This window comes from Agaricus bisporus (assembly GCF_000300575.1).
Source record: "Agaricus bisporus var. bisporus H97 unplaced genomic scaffold AGABI2scaffold_2, whole genome shotgun sequence".
NCBI lineage: Eukaryota > Fungi > Basidiomycota > Agaricomycetes > Agaricales > Agaricaceae > Agaricus > Agaricus bisporus.
The window spans coordinates 2,925,161-2,950,061 of record NW_006267355.1 but is presented as its reverse complement, the minus strand read 5'-3'; the positions used below and the strand labels follow the sequence as shown (position 1 = coordinate 2,950,061).

At 46.9% G+C, this 24,901-nt stretch overlaps 7 protein-coding genes across 7 annotated transcripts; 4 read left to right on the top strand and 3 right to left on the bottom strand.

The window, feature by feature from the left end:
- Positions 1 to 2,144: 2,144 nt before the first annotated feature.
- Positions 2,145 to 3,527, top strand: AGABI2DRAFT_63496 (hypothetical protein; the record flags this gene model as incomplete). Its single annotated transcript, XM_006458698.1, has 1 exon — positions 2,145 to 3,527. The coding sequence occupies one exon, from the start codon at positions 2,145 to 2,147 to the stop codon at positions 3,525 to 3,527; it is 1,383 nt and encodes a 460-aa protein (XP_006458761.1).
- Positions 3,528 to 3,585: 58 nt separating this feature from the next.
- On the top strand, positions 3,586 to 4,440 carry AGABI2DRAFT_53101 (hypothetical protein; the record flags this gene model as incomplete). The annotated part of the gene is made up of 2 exons (XM_006458697.1): positions 3,586 to 4,134; positions 4,351 to 4,440. Coding segments are annotated over 2 exons (639 nt in total), but the record flags the coding sequence as incomplete, so codon positions are not given.
- A 1,237-nt stretch (positions 4,441 to 5,677) lies between these two features.
- On the bottom strand, positions 5,678 to 8,711 carry AGABI2DRAFT_190952 (hypothetical protein). Its single transcript, XM_006458696.1, has 20 exons — positions 8,541 to 8,711; positions 8,469 to 8,478; positions 8,392 to 8,409; positions 8,278 to 8,338; positions 8,066 to 8,225; positions 7,969 to 8,009; positions 7,889 to 7,919; positions 7,798 to 7,839; positions 7,699 to 7,745; positions 7,552 to 7,642; positions 7,426 to 7,497; positions 7,310 to 7,360; positions 7,019 to 7,256; positions 6,778 to 6,962; positions 6,676 to 6,721; positions 6,597 to 6,620; positions 6,493 to 6,543; positions 6,343 to 6,437; positions 6,140 to 6,292; positions 5,678 to 6,081 (listed from the first exon to the last, which is right to left on the bottom strand). The coding sequence occupies exons 1-20, from the start codon at positions 8,679 to 8,681 to the stop codon at positions 5,845 to 5,847; spliced, it is 1,794 nt and encodes a 597-aa protein (XP_006458759.1). The 5' UTR covers positions 8,682 to 8,711; the 3' UTR covers positions 5,678 to 5,844.
- Positions 8,712 to 16,041: 7,330 nt separating this feature from the next.
- On the top strand, positions 16,042 to 16,709 carry AGABI2DRAFT_190950 (hypothetical protein). Its single transcript, XM_006458695.1, has one exon. It carries the CDS (start codon positions 16,230 to 16,232, stop codon positions 16,686 to 16,688), a length of 459 nt encoding a protein of 152 aa, XP_006458758.1. The 5' UTR covers positions 16,042 to 16,229; the 3' UTR covers positions 16,689 to 16,709.
- Positions 16,710 to 17,078: 369 nt separating this feature from the next.
- Positions 17,079 to 18,671, bottom strand: AGABI2DRAFT_176981 (hypothetical protein; the record flags this gene model as incomplete). Its single annotated transcript, XM_006458694.1, has 4 exons — positions 18,510 to 18,671; positions 18,356 to 18,379; positions 17,168 to 18,278; positions 17,079 to 17,115 (listed from the first exon to the last, which is right to left on the bottom strand). Exons 1-4 carry the CDS (start codon positions 18,646 to 18,648, stop codon positions 17,079 to 17,081), a joined length of 1,311 nt encoding a protein of 436 aa, XP_006458757.1. The 5' UTR covers positions 18,649 to 18,671.
- Positions 18,672 to 19,224: 553 nt separating this feature from the next.
- Positions 19,225 to 21,101, top strand: AGABI2DRAFT_141508 (hypothetical protein; the record flags this gene model as incomplete). The annotated part of the gene is made up of 6 exons (XM_006458693.1): positions 19,225 to 19,306; positions 19,383 to 19,491; positions 19,550 to 19,591; positions 20,001 to 20,054; positions 20,361 to 20,559; positions 20,874 to 21,101. The coding sequence occupies 6 exons, from the start codon at positions 19,225 to 19,227 to the stop codon at positions 21,099 to 21,101; spliced, it is 714 nt and encodes a 237-aa protein (XP_006458756.1).
- Positions 21,102 to 22,725: 1,624 nt separating this feature from the next.
- AGABI2DRAFT_115777 (hypothetical protein) lies at positions 22,726 to 24,669 on the bottom strand (the record flags this gene model as incomplete). Its single annotated transcript, XM_006458692.1, has 11 exons — positions 22,726 to 22,846; positions 22,899 to 22,981; positions 23,029 to 23,249; positions 23,311 to 23,383; positions 23,433 to 23,549; positions 23,602 to 23,831; positions 23,897 to 23,936; positions 23,999 to 24,207; positions 24,261 to 24,331; positions 24,384 to 24,459; positions 24,525 to 24,669. 11 exons carry the CDS (start codon positions 24,667 to 24,669, stop codon positions 22,726 to 22,728), a joined length of 1,386 nt encoding a protein of 461 aa, XP_006458755.1.
- Between the last annotated feature and the right edge of the window lie 232 nt (positions 24,670 to 24,901).

The window sequence follows — 24,901 nt, the reverse complement described above, 5'->3', positions numbered from 1 at the left end:
TGTGGGTGAAGCTAGGGGAAATGGTCTCCTCTACCTTCACACTCTCAGTGCAACGTTGCACTTGACACTCTGTGGCGCAATCGGGGCGTCATTTAGACTAAAATTCGTCGGTGAACTTATGTGGAGTTTCGCTGGCATGAAAAGATGGTCACATGGCCGTTGTTGTGTTCATAACGGTAGTTGATGTGAACTCGAACAGGTTATTGTCTGCTAGCCCGATGTCGTACTGTTGTCTGCAAATGACGCGACGATTGTGGGGGCAGCAGCACATGACAGCTTACTCAAGACAGAGGTATCTCGTGCTTGAGGTCTTAGATTAGTTTCATTCTCTTGCTTTTCTCTTTCGTGGCACGAAAGCCTCGTCTTTTCGTTACATCTTGAATTTATCAATTCCATCAAAGTCTTTATTATATTCTACATGACTGGCCATGAAACCCGACCATTCGCAGAAGGAAGGGTCGAAAACCCCGAAGGAATCCAAGCAACTCAAGGGGAAAGAAGTGAAGAGAGACTTGGCGAGTCGTCTCATGTCGCCGAGTCGAGTACCTTTGCTTCAACGTCTCGACATTCTGCCGGAGGAAGTCAATATGACGGAGCCCGAGAGAAGCTTGAGTCCTTGTGCCGAGAATATCTCGCAGGAAACATCACGCGTGCCGAAGCCGTCCTTACTGGAACGCTTGACATTATCGAGCGAACCATCAGTGATGGAGAGAAGCAGGAACTCCAAAAGTACCTTATTGAAATTACAGACAAAGGAAAAGGTGCCGAAGAAAGGCATAGAACGCCCGAGAGAGAAGGAGGAGACCTCCTCGAACAGATCTTGGGAGAAAGAAATCGAGATGGAGGAGTTAACAGAGATGTTGAGCTCGATGAGGAAGACAGAATTAGAGTTGGTAAGAAAAGTGGAGATACTGGAGGGTCGGGTGAACGAGCAGGAAAGCGAGTCAGAGAAGAAGACTTACCATGGTTCCCTAGCACCCAACAAGCCAAAGCCCGTCTCACCGACAGCATGGTCGAAACGCGGACACTCCTCCGAAAGTACCGTGATGACATCGACACCGTCACCGAGTCGGCTCAGGGAGCACCAGATGGACCAATGGGATTCCCAGCAAGCGAGTGGAAGAACATACTTAGCGGAAGAGCCGTTAACCTTGACGCCGTCCTCTCAGGTATCCATACTTTTAAACCTTTGCCAGAGAGCGTTGGAAGGGTGGGACCGTTCGAGATCCGCACAGAGGGGGTCGAACCATCTAAACGAGTCCAAACGGCCGCGCAGTGGATCTCCGCCTGGGACGAGACTGCCCAAGCGACCGAAGTTGCATTCCCACACCGAAGTGCTGAACTCCGAGACTATGGGAGGACAATCCGGAAGTTATTCGATGCTGTTGCAACCGGATTTCACCACAGAATCTTCCTTTACGACAAGGCTATCAGAGGAAGCGTCAGAGGAGGAGAGACTTTGTCACTCACCGATGATTTCGCCTTCCAACATCTCTACACCACATATATCTTGCCCATCGGAGCCGAGGTCCAGTCAGGAGGGGGAAAAGGACAACGTCGGGAAAGGAAAGAACAGTTGTGTCGAGGCTTTAATGGGACGGGGTGCACTTACCGCAACTGCCGATTCAAACACGGTTGTGGACTCTGTGGAGACACAGGACATGGACAAGTGGAGTGTCCTAAAGGAAAGTCGAGGGATGATAACAAGGCCTAGGTTTCTACGTTTCAATTGCTGGAACATCGATGGAAGAAGTTTACCTCGAGTTATTACCTGGACCTTGACAGCCGAACCACTTCCCAAAACGCCGCAGCTGTCACCTACACATCCTGTTTCTATTTTACTTAAACGACGACCAAATCTGTTCCCAATAGTAACCCCAATCAAAGTAAAGGCTTTCCGTTCGTATCTTGAGAAACATCCGAATCGTACTTTTTGCGAGTCTGTCTGTGATGGTTTGGAAAAGGGGTTCTGGCCTTGGGCCGAAGTAGATGTTGAAGGGTATCCATTGACGCATGACGAGTTGAGAGAGCCGGAGAGAGATATGGAGAAGCAGCAGTTTATTCGAGATCAGAGAGATCTTGAGATTAGCAAGGGACGTTTTTCCAGGAGTTTTGGAAGAGAGCTGTTACCTGGAATGTATAGCATGCCGACCTTTGCTGTTCCGAAAGAAGGGTCGAAGAAATTTCGGCTGGTAACCGACCAGAGTGCGGGAAGGTTTCCGGTCAACGGAATGCAGACACCTCACGAGTATGCGTTCCCAATGGACAACATGGTCCAATTAGGGGAAAGACTGCTTCGAGCCCATAACCAGATACGTCCTGGAGAGCATCTAGTATTATTCAAAAGTGATGTTTCAGAGGCTTACCGTTTAATCCCAATGTCCCCCGTCTGGCAGACAAAACAAATCAACACCGTCGATGGCGAGAGGTATGTCGACCACAACAACGTGTTTGGTGGTAGGCGATCTGGGGACACCTTCATCGCTTTCATGTCGCTCGTTCTCTGGGCCGCCGAAACAGTCTGGCACATACCCGGACTGTGCAACTACATTGATGACGTCTTTACGGTCGTTAACAGTCGACAGTGGCGAAAGTACGAACCTTACAATACGATCTATCCTGAGTTCCAAACTCGACTTCTTGAGTGTTGGGACGCCATTGGGGTACCTCACAAGAAGGAGAAACAACTCTATGGGACCTCCTTGACCATTATCGGAATTCATGTCGATGCGGAGAACATGACCCTCTCGTTGGCACCAGAACGTCGGGCAGACCTACTCTCAGAATTAGATCGGTTCATTGTTCGTAAAAAGAGGGGACAACAGCAAAGACGATTTACGTTGAGAGCTTTCCTGCAGTTAGCAGGTTGGTTGTCGTGGTCTTTTAACGTTTATCCATACCTTCGACCGTGTCTCTGCAACATCTATCACAAAATTGGTCCCATGAATCGCAAGGATGCTCTGGTTTACACGAATCAAGCCATTTCGCGAGAATTGGAGTGGGCGGAGAAGCATATCCAGAATGAGAGTTACGGGGTAATGTTTTTGGAGGAACTGCAGTGGACTCTGGACTCAGCTGACTTCACGGTCTTCTGTGACGCGTCCAGCACCGGACTCAGTTTCTGGTATCCGAGGTTAAATGAAGGGTTTACCGCACACTCGCCCCCGAACATCCCTACGAATATCTACTTCGGAGAGGGCCTCTGCATAGCGGCTGCTCTGGATGATGTTCGTCAGCGGAGGTCTAATTGTCGAGTTGTTGTCTATACTGACAATGAGGCCTCATTTCGAATCTTCTCCTCCTTTCACGCTGTCCCGGAGTATAATCCCATCCTCCTTTTTTCGGCTGAATTGATGATGAAATACAAGTTGAAGGTTAGAGTCGTTTGGACGCCGGGAAAAAGGAACCGGGTAGCGGATGCATTGTCACGTCACAACCGTGACCGAGCGGTCTCATTTGCGCCGGGCCTTGTGATTCACGACTTCACTCCCCCCTACGATGCCTGGTCAGCGAGCGCTCGCACGTAAACCTTTTTCTAATGACAAGTTGGGGTATCTGTGGGTTAGAGCTCTCAAAAATGCTTGGGACTTGTCCACGCGGCGAGTCTACACTTCTCATCTTAAATCTTATATGCATTTCATTTCTTCTCATAAACTCGGGCCTGAGCCGAACGAAACTACTCTATCTCTTTTCATAGTGTACATGTCAGAATTTATCAAACCGTCTTCCGTTGAGTCTTATCTCACTGGCATCGTGCATTATCTTGCGCCCGTCTACCCCCACATACACGATTGGCGTTCGGCTCCGGTAGTTCAACAAACACTTCGGGGGTGTAAGAAATTACACAACATCCCCATCAAAAGGAAACGGGCGCTGACGATTCACGAGTTGAACCGAATGTCAACCCTCTATTATTACTCAAAGCAGCATGACGACACCCTCTTTGTTGCTATCCTACTTGTAGGATTCTACGCCTTGCTCCGTTTGGGGGAGCTAGTCTATCCAGATGATCCAACCTTAGACTGCCCTCGCAAGATGAGCCAACGAAACACACTTTCCATCACGGCTGCTTCAGTTCGCTTTCAGTTGCCCTATCATAAAGCTGATAAGTTTTATGAGGGTAATACCGTCCTCGTGCGTCCAAACTCAGGCCCTTCGGATCCTATTCGAGCAATGGCTCGTTACACTATCTCGCGCGATCGTCACTTTCCGAACCATTCCGATCTGTGGGTCAGAGGGGATGGTAGTCGTCCTCGTCGTCATTGGTTTTTACGCCGTCTACATCTATTTTGCGATGGTGACGTTGCAGGTCATTCACTTCGTTCAGGTGGTGCGACTATGTTGGCAGAGAATGGCATTTCGTTGGACATCATACAGGCACTAGGAAGATGGTCTTCTGAGGCCTTCCGGACGTATATTCGCCTCCATCCAGCCCTGCTCCACCCGCCACTTGTTGCTTCTCGACACGCTTGACGTCCTCACGACACTGTTTCCATCAAAATCTTCCATCAACCTCTTCCTCTAATAGGAGTAGCCTGAATCAGTGTCGTTGATAGGCATAATATATTGCGGCTAAGCTGGGGACATACGAGGGAGAGCGTTTCGGCGCTACCCTCGTGATGAACCGGCTATTTTTTCTTTCTTATCAAGTCACGCTAAGCATCATTGGTAGCGTTTAAAGGGGACCTTTACAGGAGACCAATGAACGCGGATAGTGACAGTGGTTTGGGCTGCTGCCCAGTGTGGGTGAAGCTAGGGGAAATGGTCTCCTCTACCTTCACACTCTCAGTGCAACGTTGCACTTGACACTCTGTGGCGCAATCGGGGCGTCATTTAGACTAAAATTCGTCGGTGAACTTATGTGGAGTTTCGCTGGCATGAAAAGATGGTCACATGGCCGTTGTTGTGTTCATAACGGTAGTTGATGTGAACTCGAACAGGTTATTGTCTGCTAGCCCGACGTCGTACTGTTGTCTGCAAATGACGCGACGATTGTGGGGGCAGCAGCACATGACAGCTTACTCAAGACAGAGGTATCTCGTGCTTGAGGTCTTAGATTAGTTTCATTCTCTTGCTTTTCTCTTTCGTGGCACGAAAGCCTCGTCTTTTCGTTACCCACCCTTACATACCCTTCCCTAACATTTCCCCAGCCTGAATCAGTGTCGTTGATAGGCATAATATATTGCGGCTAAGCTGGGGACATACGAGGGAGAGCGTTTCGGCGCTACCCTCGTGATGAACCGGCTATTTTTTCTTTCTTATCAAGTCACGCTAAGCATCATTGGGATGCGTAGTACATCTCGTACCAGAGCGTGACACGCAAGTAATTTAGCGTGACACTTGAGTGACAATTGATCAACTGACAAATCAATTGACAGCAAACCCCGACCAATCAATTGACAGTTGTTTTGTCCGCCGTGTGATCTCCTGGCTGTTCAAACGCTGATTTCTGAAAGAAATCGCAAACCAGGTAACGTGTCCTCGCTAATACACTCTATGCCATATAAATATAAAAGCCACTCCAGAAAGAGGTGAAGGACAGAAAGAAGCACGGTCGGCGCTGCCAATTCCCCGTCTTGTGCTGTATCATCGTGATTCGTATCAAGTTGTAACTTGTGCACCGGCGTCCTCATCTTCTCAACCAAGAGACAGGGCGAGGTTATTCTGCCTCTAGTTTTGTATCATCATTGTATATAAATAGTCCTATCCAAATTCGAGTAATTCTACAACAATATGAAACCATCTAAAAAGGAACCCAGTTATATACGCCCTTCAACAAATAAAAAGAAAATATGCCAGAGTAAGATAATCGCTAGTGGTGCCCTCAAAAAAAAAATGCGTTCATCAGAACTTCGCAGATCCAAATTCAGAATCTGCCTTCTTCGCCTTGTCAAGGTCGAATAGAATATTTGCAACCTTCGCTGATATTTCGTGCTTCTGTCCACCCTCGTCCCTCACCACGACTACATCGGTTTCTAACGATGCCACGCTCCCTTCTCGTTCTGATTCATCATCAGCTGGGAGGGAAACCTCTGGAGGTTCAGCGATGCTTGGGCGCGAATCAAGCTCCTTCTCGGGTATCTATCACAGAAGGTCAGAATTAAGACACGAACAAAAGAGAAAGGTTGTTAACACTCACAGCAAGACGGACGGCGTAGGATACCAGTGTCAAACATGCAGCGTAAACGAACACAGCCTTTATACTCGTAGAATGGGCGTCTCGAACGGCTCGTTGAACGTCAGGTGGGAGTGAAACTACAAGATTAGATTGTTGTTTTATTCTTGTGATAAGCTGAGTGGTGCATCAGGGAAAATTCCATGAGAAGAGACGAGACAGTTTACCTCCTCGGCATTTGGACCTGTTATCCGTGTGTGAAGCTCGCGTGTGAGTCTGGATTGGAAAATAGCTGATGATATTGCCACTCCTCCAACTTGGCCTGCGTGTCGGATACATTAGCATGGGAAAGGCAGCAAGTTCGAGAAGCGACATACCAACTCCTCGGAATAGAGTGCCAAATCCTGTCCCTAGTGCCACATGATTTTCTAAGATTAATAGTTAGAAAGAAAAAAAACTGTCTTCCGCAAGACGTCCGCACCTGGAAGATGGGCCAGTAATGCAACTAACGAAATAATAGTAGGTAGATGAAAAATCACAAACAATACATTTGAACTCACTGAGCGAAGTTTGCATTGCAATGGCATTGCCAAACCCAACAGGTATCTATATTAAAAGGGGTGGTCAGGCTAAAATTTCGTAGTAGCAATGGGCACACGTACAACGCTGAACCATGACTGAACGATGCCCGAGTTCTCATTGATCATCAAGATACCAACCACCCCGATGAAGGGCAAGATACCAGTCATAGAGTTTAATCGCTTATACTTTCCCGTTGTGTACATTATCCATCCGGCAAACAACGAACCAGCAGACACAGCAAGGCTGTTGGGTAAAAGATGGGCGCCTAGTCCAGAGTCAAACAGGGGCCAACGGATCGATTGTAAGGATAAGATTCCTTACCAGCGGTTGATGCATTCGACAGCATTACAGTCTGGAACCAGAGAGGGAAGAAGTACATAACAGTAAGGTTGCAGTTCGCAACCAGGAAATTTGATGCGCCAACGAGACGGGGTATCCTTTGCTTTAGGATATAGGGTGCCATAATTGGCTCGGGAGCGATATACAACTCGATAACCAGGAAGGTGATTATCGAAACGATGGCAGCCGCGATGGAACCGACCACAGTCGGGCTACCCCACTGCGGGTCAAATATGAGCTAATATATTAGAGGAGAATATTGGTAAGACCTACGGGCAGATTCTGGTTGAAACGTTCACTAAGGAAAAAAAGAATTGATCCGACCTGGAAGCAAGGTAAAGGTGAGTCGAGGACGAAAGAGATATCACGATTTGGGACTTTGAGCGTACAAAAGACATCAACGCCACACTACCACCATAGTCGATTCTTTTTAAAACCTCTTTTGTACTCTTTCCTTTCCCCTGCAAAGAAATGTGAGCACCGCAATCCAACAGTGATGTAGAATGAATTATTACTTCTGTAACGTAACACAGGTTATAGTCTGTCAAAACGTATGCCAGAGCAAATAGCGGGATCTGAAGGAGAAACGCCCATCTCCATCCTAGCCTATGAAACAAAGCGGTTGGTTGGTTGCGCACTCAGCATAATGCAAGCATACGAACCAATCTGTGACTATTCCCCCAAAAGGACCTCCGAGACCTTGGCCAAGCTGATGCGAATATGTAAGTTTTCCGTAGTCCTGTTACATCAAGCATACGAACACCGTTGAATGCCATAGCCACTCCTTGAGCTAAGCCTCGACTCTAGAGTAAAGCTAAGCGACGACTAATCATTCGCTGAGCAACGACTTACCCGACTGCTATACATGTCACTGACGACTATCCTATCCTGAAGTTGATCATCAAACGACGCAACAAGCATGACGAACTTACGAAGAGGTAGTTAATATTCCTCCACCGCCCATTCCTGCAAGCTGAGAACCCGTAAGAACTTCTCGCAGGAAACCCGTAATAATAATATCTAACTTACAAAGCGGGCAAGGATCAACATCTCCATCGAAGTAGAGAAACCGCACATCGTACAACCCGCGGCCGCCAAGAAGAGTGCTGTCTTGTATGCACCCTTACGTCCTAGTACATTACACAGACTCCCAAACAGTGGAGTGAATGTGCATGTCGCAAGGAGATACCTGATGGATCAAAATAAGGTTTTAGCGCATCGCTTGTTCGGACTTCGCTTACGCGGTGCCCAGCCAACTAGCTTGATGAGATTTTCTAAATTCCGAAGAAATCAATGCAAGCACTGAAATGGGATTATTAGATTGAAAATAATGGTAGGAGAGGCAGGAAGCATACTTGTTGGTACTAGTGTTTCTAAGGGCACATAAACGTGGATTAGAGGAGATGGTAGTAGTAGAAGCTATACTACTTACGATTGAAAGACTATATGATAAAAGTTTAGTTGATGTGGATATTCAAGCTGCAGTGCTAAAATCCGAACTCACAAACAAGAAAGACGCCAGCCAAACACCAGATAGAATCCCAATACGAGTCGAGTTCGAAATTTCATGAGGTCCAGGAGGATCTTTCTTGGATTTCAAAGAGAGTGAAAGAAGAGGTTGGCGTTCATCGTCATGTTGTATCATCGTTATAGATCGTGGAGAAAATTCGTCGGTAAAGATGGACGGTAGGAAACAAACTAATGATGCGGGGCACTACTTAATTACTCTTCATATTGTGGCGCAGTTGAAGGTGGCACGTTCAACTAGGTTTACGAAACAAAAGATTTGTCGTGAGGAAGCCAGAAGGAAGGACCAAAGGGAGCAAAGAAGAAGAAGGCGAGCAGAAAATAGGATCGCATTCGGCAACGTCATCATGCAACAGTAACGATGAGAAGGATCTTTGGGAGGGTTCACAGGCAGAGCAAACAGTAAAGGACGAGAGCAGACTGGATGGCCCAGAGCATCGAAGGCCGAAGTTGTCGAGCTGATTGGGGAATTGGAGACATGTAGACTTCTAACATGTGGCGCGAGAATATCAGCGAAGTCGCTGTAGCTGACATAACTTGACATTGACATCACCTGTCCATCAGCTGCCTTCTCGGCAAGCTTCGCTTGACCATCAAGAAAATTTATTTCTTAGATCTTTCACAGGCGCGGCACTGGGCCCTGATATGTATCGTTCATCGTTCCTGACTCATGATCACGTCTTCTCTTCATAGTCCCGCTGGTAAAGACCGCTTTAGCGCCTTCACCTAAGTGATTTTGCGCTTTGACTTTCGGAAATTAACCTCGACCTCGTAGCGAGTAGTTGTCGCTTACTAACAGTCGTCGAACTGTCGTCAAATAAACATCTAAACATCATAACGTGCTTCTACGCTTCTCGGGATTGGCATTCGTCACTAAGTCGATATGTATCACAATCCTTCCTGACGGAGCAAGCACAAACTTTTTGTGGGTTCTTAACTTCTTCCTCAATCATTGGAATGCGGACATCACTTGCTCAATCAGCTGGCCGGGGTTTGGAAAACTGGCATACAGGAGATATATTTGGTGTCGCATAGATTGAGCGCTTCCCCGCAGCAACCCTGAATCGGAGAGCACCAAGAAGTCCTTAAACGTCGGGTGTCAGAAATTTGGGTCCGTCACTTGGGTCACTTTGCCCATAAGGCAGTATGCAAACGTGGGGCGTTCGGCAAGGCGTCGGAGCCTCGAAGCCATGTCAGGGTTGGTTATCAGGGCTAACTACGCGAGCGGGACAAAAGAAGACCGGAAAGCGGAGTGCGGCATCCAGTAAAACCTATTGTATATTGTATGGAAGCGAGATGCATGACAGCGAGTGTGTGTGGGAGAGAGAGAGCGCATGAGCCCGGCGGAACGTCCTTCACCGTGTACCATACAGTGTCACATCGAATCGAATATCGTTAACATCCCAGGATAGATAAATGGGCATAAGCATGACCCAATATTCGGATCCCCTTTTTTTTGGAACTGATGCATATACTTACCGAAACCGCTTCTCTATCAGAGCCTGCCTCCAACGACAAAACATCTAAATTATTGATGTCATGGGCTAATTTGATGCTGTGAATGAAATTTCAAAGGAGGGCCCTGCAGCAGAAAATGAGCTCATACGTTTTGTGCCCCCAGCGTACTCGACAGACTCATATGGTGCTGCAGTTCCACCTGTTCATGTTCTATGTGCGCCGCATTCCAGTTCAGACATGACTTTTTCTCCGGCATAAACGTAGGGTTCATCATCATGTCAAATGTACGTCGAAGTACTCTGCTGGCCCGCATCATTGAACCTTTTTAGTGGAGGCCGATGCCCGATGTCAACATGTTACGAGTCCTCAAGACCCGTTCTTCCTTGGTTTGTCACATGGATAGCGACTTGACAAGGGATTGATCAAGACAAGGGTATCATCATATCTCTTTAGATTGTGGTAAAAACTCTCATGCATAGCGGGTTGTCGTGCGACCCTGGTTCACCTCCATCAGATCTCTTTTGCGGACATCTAATTATAACCCAACGATAAAACAAGTGACAACTTAGCCTAGAAACACGGAATTAGACGTTCTCAGCGCCCATGGTTTACCAGAAGAGAAATGGACCCGCAAAAAACTTTTGGCGACGAAATCGGGTAACTGTGCGCTTATTTGAAACAGGAAGATCTTAAGAACATAATGTTAAGTTTTGACTGGAAAATTTAATTGATGGCTTATCTATATTAGGTCATACCGGTGAATCGGGTTAGCATGGATCAACGGACCTTGGAAATTGACCCTTCTAGATTTCGATCTAGAACAGGCCCTGTATCCCAGTGGTACCCCCCCCCCTTCTAGGCCAGTGCTGTTACTTTGGCCCGGGTGTAAATTATGAGTTTTATAGCGGCCATAAGTATTTTGGCCCCATTTATCATCGTCGTCAGGATCATAAGTTTGACCAGCCGTTTTCGGTCATCTTCCGATTCTTAAATCACTAAATACTAGTAGTAAAATTTGTACTGATCGTAGATCTACCTGCGCGATCGTCAATGTCCCTGTCTTCTTCAGAGGCGGTACTTGTTAGGACTGGGTGAGGCATAGTAGCACCATTAATCGATTACTGTAATCCTCTAGAATGATAATTTAAGCCGACACTTCCTGAAGCACAAGACTATCTAACTTCACACGGTCAAACATCTTCCAACCAAAATAAAACCGTACAATTGCCTGCCCTATCCGCCTCAGCCAGATCATAGCGATCTGTACGCTTGAACTATTCTGCCTCTGATTGACCAATGTCAATGGCTCTAGGTTACCTGGCTCAGGACAATAGTGTTTGCGCCATCTATATCCTCGGACCCCTTCAAGTTCTATGGCTTCTCGGAGACAATACCCAGTCAAATGTTCGCTCAAAACGTGAACCAAGCCTGTGAACTAAGATATAGTTTGAGATGTGTTTGCTATATATCTGTCAACACGACCCATGCTCATTATCCGGTGGTATGATTGTTGATGGCCGTATATATGAGGCGACTCTCTCCCGGGTAGTGATGATGATTCTGGGCTGAAATAAGTGAGTAGGCGACCGCCCTTTTGCAATAACTTCACTCCCTTGATCTGAACCCTCAATTGTGAATTGTTATTACCATCCGAGCGTGTCAACCAAGCCCAGGCTTCTGCACCTCGCACGCTCTTGCTTGGTCACCCCGCCACGTTCCGAAGCGTTCGAGACGGCTGCGAAGGAGCCTGAACCAAGGCTGATTCCGGTGCTGTACGTGTAGACAGGGACATTACATCATATCTCATCCATCCATCTCTTGCAAGATTAGATCGGCTGGGAATGTTGAGCTGGGCAACAAAGATGTTATGATTTAGAAAAAAAAATTGAACGCCGCTGCCTCAGACTCCCTTTCATTGCCCATTCCTCTATCTGGAACGCTACACCAGGTACCATACTGAATCTCGATGGTTCGCCTGATTTAACGCGGGTGGGCCTATTTCACTTACCTTCTCATCAGTTTAGCGGCTAGAAGAATGAGTAGCTGAGTAGCTCCCCTCTTCTCACAGAAACCTAGCTTGTATCATGGCTACTGGCCTTGCATGAACATGGGATTCTTGAAGCCTTCCTTCCCATCGTCATCTAAGGGTACGAGTACACAACGGACTTCTAAAGGTTTTGATCTCAAACAATTAGGGAGTTATTTATTTTGAGCAAGGTCCCTTGATGGGCCTTATTACGATCTGCAATCTGCGCTCAGGAAGTTATTTTAATAGAACTGTCAAAGTACATCTAAGGACGATATATTGATCTAAGAGCGCACGGCGCAAGGGATTTAACGGAGATGAGCAGATCTAGAAGTTCGTCTAATAATCTATCATAGGTATCTACTTCAACGCTTGCCGGCGGGCCTCATGGACTACAGTCCGGACAGGGCGCTGCGATTCGAGGATCTACGCATAATGATTGAAAATTTTCCCAATCTTCTCATGAATGTCAATGGCACTTACTGTATTGTTCGGGAAATTGACGACTAGAATAGTGAGCGGTGTGAAAGATTTGGACGGAGTGGAGTCAAGTGTGAACGTGTAGCCATAGTGTTTTTGCGCGTGTGACCGTGATGGATTGGACGAGACCGAAGCGGGCGCGTACCACGGTTAAACCTTTCTTTCTTAAAAAATTAATCGAGACTTACCTTTGCCAGCAGGTCTTTGAACAATCCGTGCAAGTTATAGGGTGGTATGAACTGAACTTGCACCACCTGCTCTCGCAAACTTGCTGTTCAGGAGCAAACGCTAATTAACCAGTTGACCACGAAGTATGCATGCTGATTTACCATTTCATCCGGCTATAAATGAAATGAACAATCGATATAGGTGACTCTGAAAGCTGTGTTGTCACTCTACCTGAGTAATGGCATGGCCGCAGGTGTAAATGTAGCGGACTCTACGGGCGGCCGTTAGTTAGGGAAAGAGTCACCTCTATCGGAAGTGTCTCTTACTGTCTCAAACGGCACATTGCGAGATAAGTAACGGGAGGAGAAAGGAGGAGAAAGGGGAGAGGACAAAGGACTGATAGCCAAAAAGCAAACTTATGGGCTCTCTTATACTCGACGAAAGAGAGTCAACTCATTTTCTCTGATGTGCAACATGAGGTAAGATCAAGGTGATCAACGTTTGTAGTGTTTACTATTGAAGATACCGGGCCTTTTGCTGTTCTGGTTACTAGTAATTCGTTGCGTTTCGTGTCATCAACAAATGATTAAAAGATAGAAGAGCTTCGACCTGTAAAGTTAAATATACTGTAATGAAATAGAATGAATGATGTTTATGACGGACTCCGACAAGAACTTATGATGCTTCAAGTTCCATCACAACATGAGCGGCCTTCGGTTCATTGAGACTCTTTGAGGCTGGTGCCAGAGCGTCGACATTCTAATAGAGTCCATAACAACGTGTATACCCCGATCAAAATGCGACATTATGAAGTCGAGACCTATGTCATTAGTAGGTGTGACGGATAGTAAAAAACTACCGTATCTCCGGCATGAGGCATAGAGGCGAGGTCTCAACTCGGCCACACATGGCGCTGACATGGCGATTGCTAGCTGGCTTCCGCAGACGATGCAAACGGAGTTTCGCCTCCTTATCCCCGATTGCAGTTATACCTGGACCGGATACCCCCGAGGGCACGGTAGTACGGCTTTTCACGGCTTCACGATGACGTGCTAAAATATCCGTTCGGAAGAAATTATGCAAGATCGTAGATAGGCAAATTTTCTATCGTTATCAGTGCATTTCTTTTTTTTATGTTAGATTCTATTGGATATCCGGCTATCAATACTACGGGGTTGACATCAAAGCAGCATCAATCACTTCCGGGATGGATATAAAAAATATGACCACGACTAAGAGGCTGTGCGAAACGCCCACAGAATCAACTGCTGCCACTGCTGCCACTGCTGCCCTCGCTACAGATCGCTACGAAGTTCTGTAGCAGATGCCATCAATACGTTTTTTTTTTTCATACGTTAGAGGATATTGATTGAGGACAAAAATACTAGGCATGCAATTGTAGCTATGCCTTATTGCTTTAACGTCTCAGTCACACTGTTTCGAGACAGATAGAAGAGACAAACGGAACTACAGATTGGGAGTTTGACGATTCGTCTACAATAAATGCAGTGCAATGAGATCACGTGGCATATGACAAATGTTTGCAACAAACCCGATTTGGACTCTGTTGTTGACGTTCAATTCCCTGGTCTCTCGCGCGAGGCCGCACTATTTCTTTTCTTCTCCATGTCAGCCCAGATTCACAACAACGAATTTAATACCAAGTCACTCTTCACGGCTGTATTATACTCCGACGTCCCCGAGCTCAGCGCATCATCGTCAACGGGCGAGGGTTCAACTTATCTCAAACAAATCCGGCGCGAACATCTCGCTCGAGCCAGTATGGAGGAAGTTGGTTCGCAAACAGCCGATCCTCCTAATACTCAGTTTGTGACAAAGGTTACTCAATTGGCTGAGAGGGCTAAGCGAGCCTATTCCGAGGCGAACGGGAATCCTGCTGACGGGCGATGGACCTTCGTCTCAGACCTTCTGCGATTACACTGTACAAGAGGTGGGAGACACTGGATAGGGACGAACACGAGTGTTGAAACACCTGTCATCCCTGAGCATCTGTGCCTTATTCCCAAGGCGGGTGACCGCTGGAATCAGCTCGACCGCAAACGTAAAGAGGAGGAGGACGTCAAGAGCAGAGTCCAGCGATGGATCACAACTGCGGAGTTCGACTCTTTGACTCCAGAAACAGCGATAATACCTGAACCCACTGTCAATGAACAAATTCCGTTTACTCAGGCATCCCTTAGTGTCTCACAGAGACCGATTCAATCCAAGCAGACAACCCTCAAGGCCGCCTATGATCCAGCAAATTCCAACAATAAATTTGGTTTTTCCGTGGTCAAGCGATCTCATGTAGTTGGGAAAGGCAAACCGGATTTACCAACCCGACGGTTATCTTCACCTGACCCTTCTGCCCAACGACATGCTATGAAGAATCTACCTCAATTCGACCCATCTCAGCGGTCGCTTCCGCCTCCCGCTCTCTCCGCTTGTACATCCTCTGTTCACACGCCCGATCATATTTCCGAATTTACCTGTCCTCAACCGCTGCACGAACATAATCAATCAGGCATCACACCGGCCGAACCCTCTGGTGTACCCGCCTCAGTACGTTTGAGTTCCCGAGTTGTAACCTTGACTAATAATTTTCAAAACAGGGCTTTCTCCCGCCTTCGTTTCCTAGTTCTCTGATTCAAACTTCGACCCCAAACCTGGGTGGCGCCTCTGAGGTGCAGAGCCCGCCTCCGACGTCTTCCGAACACCTACCTTCTCCTTCGAATGATGCTGTGGAAATCTCTAATCCAGATGTAGATAATGAGCTTATTCCTGCCGACCACCTCTCCGAGTCACGAAAGCGGTTCAGATCACCGTCGCAGGGTGGATCGGAGCCACCGCTGAAACGAGCTCGAATCTCTCACGATACTGATCGATTTTCGTTGTCGCCTGTACGGCGTCCCGATGTCGAAGAAATGCCCTCAACACCCCCCCAAAAAAATCTTCCTCGTTTGGCAGACCTTATCGCATCTGCAAAGGGCCAGAAGCCGACTCCGCGCAAAAAGAGTCATAACTCTAAATTGTCTCATCCTCCGATGGAAACGGTTGTGGATATCACAACAAATCACAAACCATTAACCCACCAGGATGATTCTCAAAGGAAGGAAAACACGATGGAGCCAACAGCGTCCATAAAGTCAGATCATCGCTCACCTATCCCTGACCCCCACTCTGGGTTGAATTCTTGTGAGCTAGTGGCGGAGGTTAACACTGATGCTTCTGTTGTCAGGGTGGAAGCACAATCTACATTGATCCATGAAATGGAAGCTTCGGCCCCGGACATTTTACCGGAAAAACAGATGGATAACCACCGGGTGAATGCTGATCCTGATAAAATGTCCCCGTTCCCCGGGCGGCCGGTTTTTCAGTCTGATATACCGCTTACGAACGAGGAAGTTCTTGTAGTGCAAGAGTCTCGGCCCCAGACGCCTGATCTTCCCGCTTCACCCACATCCGATTCATTTCGCTTCCCTAGGGTCGAGCGGGACTCGTTGAGGGCCATGGAAGCGACATCGTACAATCTGTATGGCCTCGATGATTTCGATAATCCATCTCCGGCGAAGTCGCTCTCCTCGCTTGCTGACTCCGACTCTGGATCAGGATCAGATGAAGAGGATGGAGACAAGACTGCTGAAAACATTGCTGTTTCTCAAGACTTGTGTTTCGTTGGGCACGAGTTCAATCCTCGTTTCACGTCTACTCAGAAACCCGGCTTGGAGCCTGCCAAGGACATTATCGGGAGTTTCCAGCCATCAAATTGGTCGCATAAGAAGTTGCCCTCAACATCGCAGTTGCAAGCTGAAATTAATAGTCAAGTGGATGAGTTTGACAAATTCATGGAAGCTGATTTGGGTTATGATCCCGTTGCCCCATGCTTGTAGTGCTGTCGTGGCTGCGTTGTTGGATTACTCGTTAGTTGTTACTACTATCTATGCCCGTATTCATCTTGTTTGTCATCAATTATGTAGTGCGATCCGCGGCTAAAAATGTATAGTGCTGCCACTTTATCTTGGTTCCCTTTTTTTATACCTCTGCTACAAGTAACGTCTAGTTAAGCATCTATTTTGCCGTCTACGTTTCATAGATTGATATAGTGGAAAGGCTGTTCCTTTGTTAAGAAGATCTCATTAACTACTATATTCCTTGTTAGCATCGAATCACGAGCAGGTCTAAACGTCAACCACGGAAAGCAGTTTGTGAGACTTGGAGACAGCTAACGATGGTCCAGCGCCGATCCGGGCGCTACGATTAGGATGTTTCAGGGCATCTAACACCGATGCTTTGAAACTGATTATGTGACGAGTATTAACCATCCGTTGCATCCACTTTTCTGTCATCAAAGTGGATGTGTAGATGAGAAGGAGCATATTGAGGTCATTCGAATTGAAGGACCATCACCGCCAATTCGCCACTGTAACGATGTGTTATCGCTGATCTCGGCAGCCACAGAAATAACTACGTACCGACTACATGCAGACAAAGGGTATGGCAGCCTTAAAACTCCTTCAGTGAAGGCTTGGTTCGCGCCTCCCAGTGCATTACGGACAAGATGGGCTGCAACGTTGGTGTCAACACAGATATATTTCTTCTGAATCTTCATCTTCTGGTACCAGGTTGTTGCGTCTTCCCATTTCTCAGGGAACTTCACAGGTAACATATTCTGATCATAAATGTTCTCCAAGGAGGGATGTGAAATCGGAGTTCGGGGATTACAGTTCTGTTGCGCCAACCATACGCCGACGAGGCCAATGACTTCCTCATTCGCAAGAGAATCCCAAACACCCTTGCTGGCCATGACAAGAAAATCACCAGGCCGGACATGAATCGTCCTTATATCGGGTTCAGCATTGAGGTACGGTTGCTGCTGATTCTCTGGATCAGAGGTCGATCGAAGGAGAAGATTGACTAATGGAGATTCGCCAAGATAATCTCGATAAATTCGGTCCTGCAAGCTTTGACTCCATTTACACATAGCTAAGCCGAATGCACGAGTGATGTCCCGCTCAACGTATTCCTGAAGAACTTTTATGTCAGTGTCGGAGTGAGATTCCTGAAGGCGCGCCAGTTCAGAAGGGTTGGAAGATGTGTGTTCGGAACTGAGGACGTGAACCTCGAAGCATGGCATACCGTTTTCATGCATTGCTTTACGGCCTAAGACGGCGCGTGCATCTCCAACGTTTGCAACTTTGAGGATACGCCTCGACTCATCATATACCGCCAACATTCCGGTGCTTCCTGAGACAGCAGCAGACAGTTGGACCATATTAAGAGCTTGAGAAGGAGATGATATGATCATGTCTGGCGCCTGGTCCACCACTCCATGGTCAACATCTAGAAAAGCCTTTTTGATCGACATATCGATTTTTTCAGAGGTGATTGGAGGCTCGGGCTCTGTGGAGAGATCCTCCTTACCAGGACGAGAGGCATTTTTACCCAGCGCTAAACTGAGCACTGCACATATTGTGGGTGTAAGGGCTCTGAATATGAAGGCGCTAGTTTCCCAGCCTCTGAAACCTTCGCCCAGAAGACCAAACGTCCAGTTTTGTTGAGGCGCCAACTCGGTACGATAAAAACCTAAACTGCAAAACCCAATCCCTTTACTAAGAAAGGTTAGATGTGCAGCTGGTGGGGGGATAAGGTGAAGGACGCACTTGGCCAGATAGGCAGAGCTGTACCTGGTAACAATTTTATCGTTCCGTTCATCAACCTGACTGCCGGACCATATATGATTCGCAAATGAGTCGAACGCTATGAGCTTACCATCAGTTGCGCGTCACTGCATGCTTACGGTCAATGCTAACTCACTTCTCTGGGATGGAATGTTACATGCATCATCCTGATGGTTGTCGGCGCGATTATTGGTTTCTCGATAGTATAGGGATCCACCAAATGAAGCAACACCTGTCAAGAAAAGGAGAGAACGTCGCCCAGTCACCCAAGCCATCCGATGTAGGTCAGACGCAGAAGGGTTTAACTGGAATTAGAGAAATTGTAGAATGCGGCGAAGCCCGCAAACAGACGCCAGACCCACTGTAACGCCACGGCCAAGTGAGAAAGTCACGCGTGTCACAAAATAACCTGATATCCGGCGAATCAATCCAAAAACCGTGATACAATTTCTCCGAGCCACCGCTACAACAATGTCAAGTTTAATTCTCCACTCCGAAAGACTTTGTATAGTAGTTGGGAGAACCAGACAACATCTAGCAACAATACTTAGGCCAATAACCATAAGTTTGCAAGAGGTGTTGTTCATCATTTCAACGGATCAGACAGAGTCGCGCGCAGTTATATATAGAACATTATTTGTGATACAGGTCTGAGACAGCTCAGTGTAAGGAAAATAACGAAGATGAAAGATGCAGAGGACGGAAGCCCATCTCAAAAATTACAACCATCAACGTCTTCCGGCCGCCCTCTTTACAGCTTCAGCCTGACAGTCAGGGCAGGGTGCCTGGATATGGGGATCTAGGTATACGCAATTAGAAATGAACAGCTTCCAAGATGTTCCAAAAGCAACATGACTCACTGTACTGCTCGGGAAAGCGGCGACTGTGACGATTTACCGTTGTGCGAAACGGAGGAGAGTAGAGAAAAACAAAGTGACAAGCAGAAAACCATGGTCAAATACTCATTCTACCTGAATTTCATTTGTTTGGGACTTACGCCTGCCAACAGGTCTTGGGACAATTGGCGCATTGCTTCGGGTGGGATGGATCAAATTTGCAAAACCTGCTTCCGCAGTAAATCTGTACGAGCAGAAATATTCATTAAAGGCTCCCGCCGGGTATGCTAGTGGTTCACTTACCATCACGTCAGGCTGTATTGGATTTGTTAACGGTTAGTTGGTGGTTGACAAGATATGCCAGTATTGTCATATTACCTCCGTAAGTCCATGACCACAGGTGTAGACGTTGCGAACTCTACAGGATTGCGTCAGTCTGGAGAGCAACAGCTCGACATGAGGTTTCTCACTGTCTAAGATTGCACATTATTGAATAGGGAGTAGTTGGATGAAGAGAAGGTATTGAGAGGATGAAGATGCGATTGCTGAGGCTCGATAGAAAATTCGTGGGGCTTTAATAGGCAGCGAGCGAGTCTCACCGCAGCAAAATATCTGTGTTCGCCAACGGCCCTGTTACGACTTTCTGGGACTGCAAACTGATCTGAAGATCAAGATGTAGTGGTAAAAGAGCGGTGTACCTGCAATCGTCGTGTATAGTAGGGGTTCGGCTCTGATGTTCTAGTGCTATGAGCATGATCGCCAAATCTCGGGAGTCGTCATCTTGGTCACAGTGTGAAGCTACTAAGCGACGCGGGTCATGAGAATGTCAGGGCCAAAAACTTACGGTACGTTATTGTGAGGAACATGAGGAGAGGTTATAAATGTTACTAATTAGGCTCTCCGACCCTTATATTTCTATAGGGCCGAATTCTGTTCCGTCATTCTGAGATTTAGACAACTAGATCAGAGTACTTCTAGAATAGTGCCGTAAAAAGGTTCACGAACTCAAGTTTACCCTGAATGTCATGCGTCTAATTATATTCCATGTTTGTATCGATTGCAGTATTGAGAAGCTGGAAAGAGACGTCGAAAGATATCATGATGGGAGACGAATTCTGACCATGACCTAATGTGAAGAAGATCCATGGTAGTACCAAAGTCACGAACGTCCCTAAAAAGGACCTCATTGAAGTGACCGAGCCGGACTGTCCGGCGTCATCAAAGTCACTATCAAATACCAGTACCTCAGCGGCCATTGGCGCATCCCGTGTACAAGAGGTTACTAGAGTAAAGCTATGCAAGATACGCAATGTTAACGAGCCAGCAACTCCCAAGGACTACTATGCAAGTGTAAATTCATGATCCGAGAGCGCATTTCTGAGTCTGAAAAGAAATCAGCACGCCTTTCCCAGAGGGAGTAAAATTAGCATACTATATGATTGGAACACGACGATGAGGAATTAGTAAGAAGCAAGAGATGCTGTTCGATTTATTTTTTCCCTTCACTTCCGCTTCCATTTCCTTGTTCCTTCCAGCCCTTATTATTGATTAGAAATTGAATAGACATCATGCGCCCATAACTCTGGAACGTATGACAAACAAATCGTCAAAGGATCGACCTACGTAGTTCGATGAGAGACCCAGGCTTCTTGATACGCAATTAGATGCCGATCATGTCAAGCGGAGTCCAAGAAGTAGAATACAACAATCGAAGACGAGGAAGAGATTCAAATTGCAGGGATGAACAGGAAGGCAGTGTGAAAGGAGAAGTTTTGGGAGTTGAGATCTGCGGGCCCCAAGGCGATAAGGGCGAGTTTGGAGGGCTGTGGGACACTGAGGTCGGCCCCAGGCGTGTGGGCCGCGGTTTACCTATGCCGCCGGGCATTTCATAAGGAAGTCATGAAAAGTGCAATTCAAAAAGAAAGCAGGTTCGAAGGTAGATTCCAGCCAGTGCGACGACAGGAAATATACTACAATATTGATAAAGAAATAAAATCGCGTCACGTCTTACACGGTCGATCTCCCCGATAAAACATCCCCCGACGTTTGTACCTTGCGCGGCGTTGGACAAATCAAAGATTCAAGGGTTGGTCCCGCTTTGTTCTGGAACTTCTGATATCGCCAAAAAATCCCGCTGGGACTTTTCGTTGCCTATATCGTTGTCTGTTATTCAGATGCATGTATTCGAGTGCTTGAGAGAAGCAATGTTGTTGAGATGTGTTCCCGGTGGGCAAGCTGGCGCACAGGGTCGGCTAGTAGTGTCATCCGGCGGCGCAAGGTAGGCATTACAAGATGTGATAGACACCAAAATGAGAAATGCCTCGTGAACTGATGCCGATCGGAAGAGGATCCTCGGCTGGAATAGCTCGACTGCGGTAGCTTGGGATCACTTGTAGTAGTCTTGACCTAACAATAGACCCGGAAGTATTCGTTCTTCGGAGAATAATAAATCGAACCTGACGGCGCTCGGGAGATTTTCTAGTTAGAATTCTACCACGAGGTCTAAGAAGCTCAAGGTCAAAGCGAGGAAACAGTGACAGGGCTGTGATAAGGGTCACTGAGGAAGGGTCGTTGTTTCGTTGTTCCGTTGCTGAAAATAGTAGTGTGTGCACCCGAGATCCCAGTATCTAGGAAAAATGCAAAGCCAATCAGTTAAGAGCCCTGAAACCTGCGAATTTCGGCTTTCTCGGGCTGTATGGTGGATGCGAACATCAAGGAAGGTGGTCCTTATATCACCAATAACAACCCTGTCGGAAAAGAACTGCATAAAATTTATACAACTCCATGTGATAGTGAAGGCCCGATGTGGCGGAAAGCTGAGAAAGCTAGAAACAAGGAGAAAGTCACTCAAGTTCGTGCAAAATGTCATCCATTTTCAAACTGGTGCGCTTCGGATGTGACTCCAGCTTTCGTCCAACAAATTCACTCAACTTGAATTCAATTCAGAAATGTAGGGCCTCATCATTAATTCATTCGTTCCACCCAAGCGCCGTGTGGAATGAAGATCATACATTACCCCTCTCACTTATAAGTCGAGATCGAAAATTAACTAGTTCCCCTTTGCTTTTATCGGAAAGGGAGCAGCGAGTTACCACTCAACATCATCGTTTTAGCCAAATGAGTCCCAAGGCCATCAATACCATCGAGCAATGAAACAAATAGTGGTCTCCGGGCAACATTAAGCGGTGCTCAACCTGGGAGTCTGAACTGCTAGAAGAACTGAGGTGGGCTATGAACGGTTGTCGAATGATTGAAGTTACGTTGGGTTTCGAGTCAAGAATGCCCCCGTAGGTCATGTATTTTTAACGAGCAATGGATGACTAGGCCGTCCATCCAATTGCCATGCAACCCTCTATCAGCAAGCCCTTTATCGGCCAGCTCTCTATCAATTGCTTTCTGCCGTCGAATAACCGATATCTTTCCAATTTCTCATCTCATTCCCATAACATATGGTGGTGACGGTTATTCTAATTTTCCCTGGCTCAGCCGCCACAGAAGAAGAAGAAAAGTCGGCACTTACGCAAAACCAACCCAACAAGACAGTGCAGCACAGAAACTCGTCATCAAAAAGCCACGTTCATTGATCATGGGCATGATCGCAGCACTGACTGGGACAAGAGTGAGTAAACGAAATCCTCTATTTGAACTTTAGCACCTCCCAAAAAGATTTGGCTTAAGTATGAACATACCTGCTCGCGGCTACGACTTCGGCGCTACGCGAATGCAAAATGTCGACTAGGTATGCTGACAGTGGACTCAACGCGATAACGACCTAGGAAAAAGTTGACTAGTATACTTCGGACGCGGAGACAAACTTACACCAACTCCGTTAACGAAGAGCAAAACCAAGCATAAGATCAGACCAACGAGGCCGTCCACGTATCGAGTTACCAAACCACAGCCCAGGACGGATAAAGGGGCAAAGATAAGCGACCCTAAAATGGTGACCCTCAATCGGTCTTCTGGATGCCAGCTACCTCTTTTCTCTTTATAATAGACGACTAATTTATCTGAAATACGCCCTGCAATAGGGGAACCGACTTCATTACAAATTGAAAATAAGCAGACGGACCATAAGGAAAGTTGTGTAAGGACACGTACCAAAGTTTCCCAATCCGCTGGGTAAAAAACAGGCTCCTACCAATGCTTCATTTCCAATCCCATAGCGTTTGCCCTGGGTACGCTTGAATGAGAAGTCGCGACTTATTTTTGATGTTGCTCACAATCGTATAGGACATAGGGATCAATAGAACTGATGAACCTGAGTGATGGAAATCTGATAGGCGCTTGGAAGTGTAATTACCATAATCCGTTATGAGCGCAAAAGATCCGGCCAGGGACTGAATTGGAGTCATCAGGGGGGGTTCACATGAATGACTGTGTTACACATACCACCCAAAAGACATTGGGACTGCGTAAAAGGTTGAGCGATTGAAGAGGATTGATAAAAACAGGTAATCTATTTCGCTCAACGTATCCAGCTTGTCGCCGTTTGTCAATGCCTCTCGTACCGGGATGGCTCGTTTCGGGGAAAACGAAATAGATAAGTAAGAAGGCAGAGAGACACGCTATCCCGATGGAATACTGCAAGTGTCTCCAGCTAGCATAATATGCAATGAAACCTGAATAAATGCCATTCAAGTTAGCAATTCATGGAAGCGGCACAGACTGAGCAACGAATGCGAACCTCCGATAGGAGGAGCCAGCGCAGGACCCAACATAGTGCCCTATTTATGAAAAAAAGAATCAAGCATAGCCCTCCCATCGCAAAATGACGCTGTATCCCTACCGCGGCGTAGAATCCTAAAGCTGTACCCCGCTCTTCCAACTTGTAAATGTCACCTATCACGGCAGCACCTACTCCAATGCCAGGTGAAACTCCAATGCATTGCCAGAATCTCCAGAACAGCAGCTCAGGAATGGTGCGTGCAGCTCCAACTCCGTAAGATCCAATCATAGACAATGGCAGGCCAATCAAAAATATACACCTGCGTCCATCTGCCCGATAGATCAGTATTACGTGACCACCAAGATTGTCTCTACCTATTCACAGAACGTGGAGTATGTAGCGGAAACCAAGCCACCGAAAGACGTAGCTAAGAGGGATAAACTAATGGCCAGGCTTCAAAAAATTCAGCTTCGCGTTCGCAATTGGAATGACTCGAGAGACTTACGTAACATTTTCTGCCGTCGTGCTCAAGTCTTTTGCCATCTGGGGCACTGAGGGAACAAAACTTCCGGATATAAAATCTGAAATCAACAAAAGTTTCCGTCGGTACATCGGGCGTGAAGGGAAAGACAACACAAGGACTCACATGGCATGATGCCGCACCACGAAACAACTGCAACAAGAAATCTTTTGTAGTTGGGGGAAAACTTTTCATATACGAGTTCATGTTGACGAAGGGGAGGAATATCACGCAACAAAGGTGACGCTTCAGTATCGTCTGTATCAGCCATGAGAGAAGGAAGCAAAAAGCTTCAATAGAGCCGAAGAAAGTTAGAGATGACACCCGGCGCGTGAGATGATAGATCCGCCATCACAATTAAAACGTCCAATTAAGGGTATCACTCTGCAGACGTATACATGGCTATCAATTTGAATACATTTCTCCCTGACTTGTGTAACATCAAGGCCAGTTTTGTGTTGGGGTCGGGTCCCCTGTAGTAGGTGGTCTGGCATCTTCAACGG

Coding starts and splice junctions, on each gene's coding strand:
- AGABI2DRAFT_190952 (XM_006458696.1), bottom strand. CDS start 8,681: ATGATACAACATGACGATGAACGCCAACCTCTTCTTTCACTCTCTTTG. Junction 7,361..7,425: donor GTGTGGCGTTGATGTCTTTT/GTACGCTCAAAG, acceptor CCTTGCTTCCAG/GTCGGATCAATTCTTTTTTT. Junction 6,722..6,777: donor TTCAGTCATGGTTCAGCGTT/GTACGTGTGCCC, acceptor CTTTTAATATAG/ATACCTGTTGGGTTTGGCAA.
- AGABI2DRAFT_190950 (XM_006458695.1), top strand. CDS start 16,230: ATGGCCTCGATGATTTCGATAATCCATCTCCGGCGAAGTCGCTCTCCT.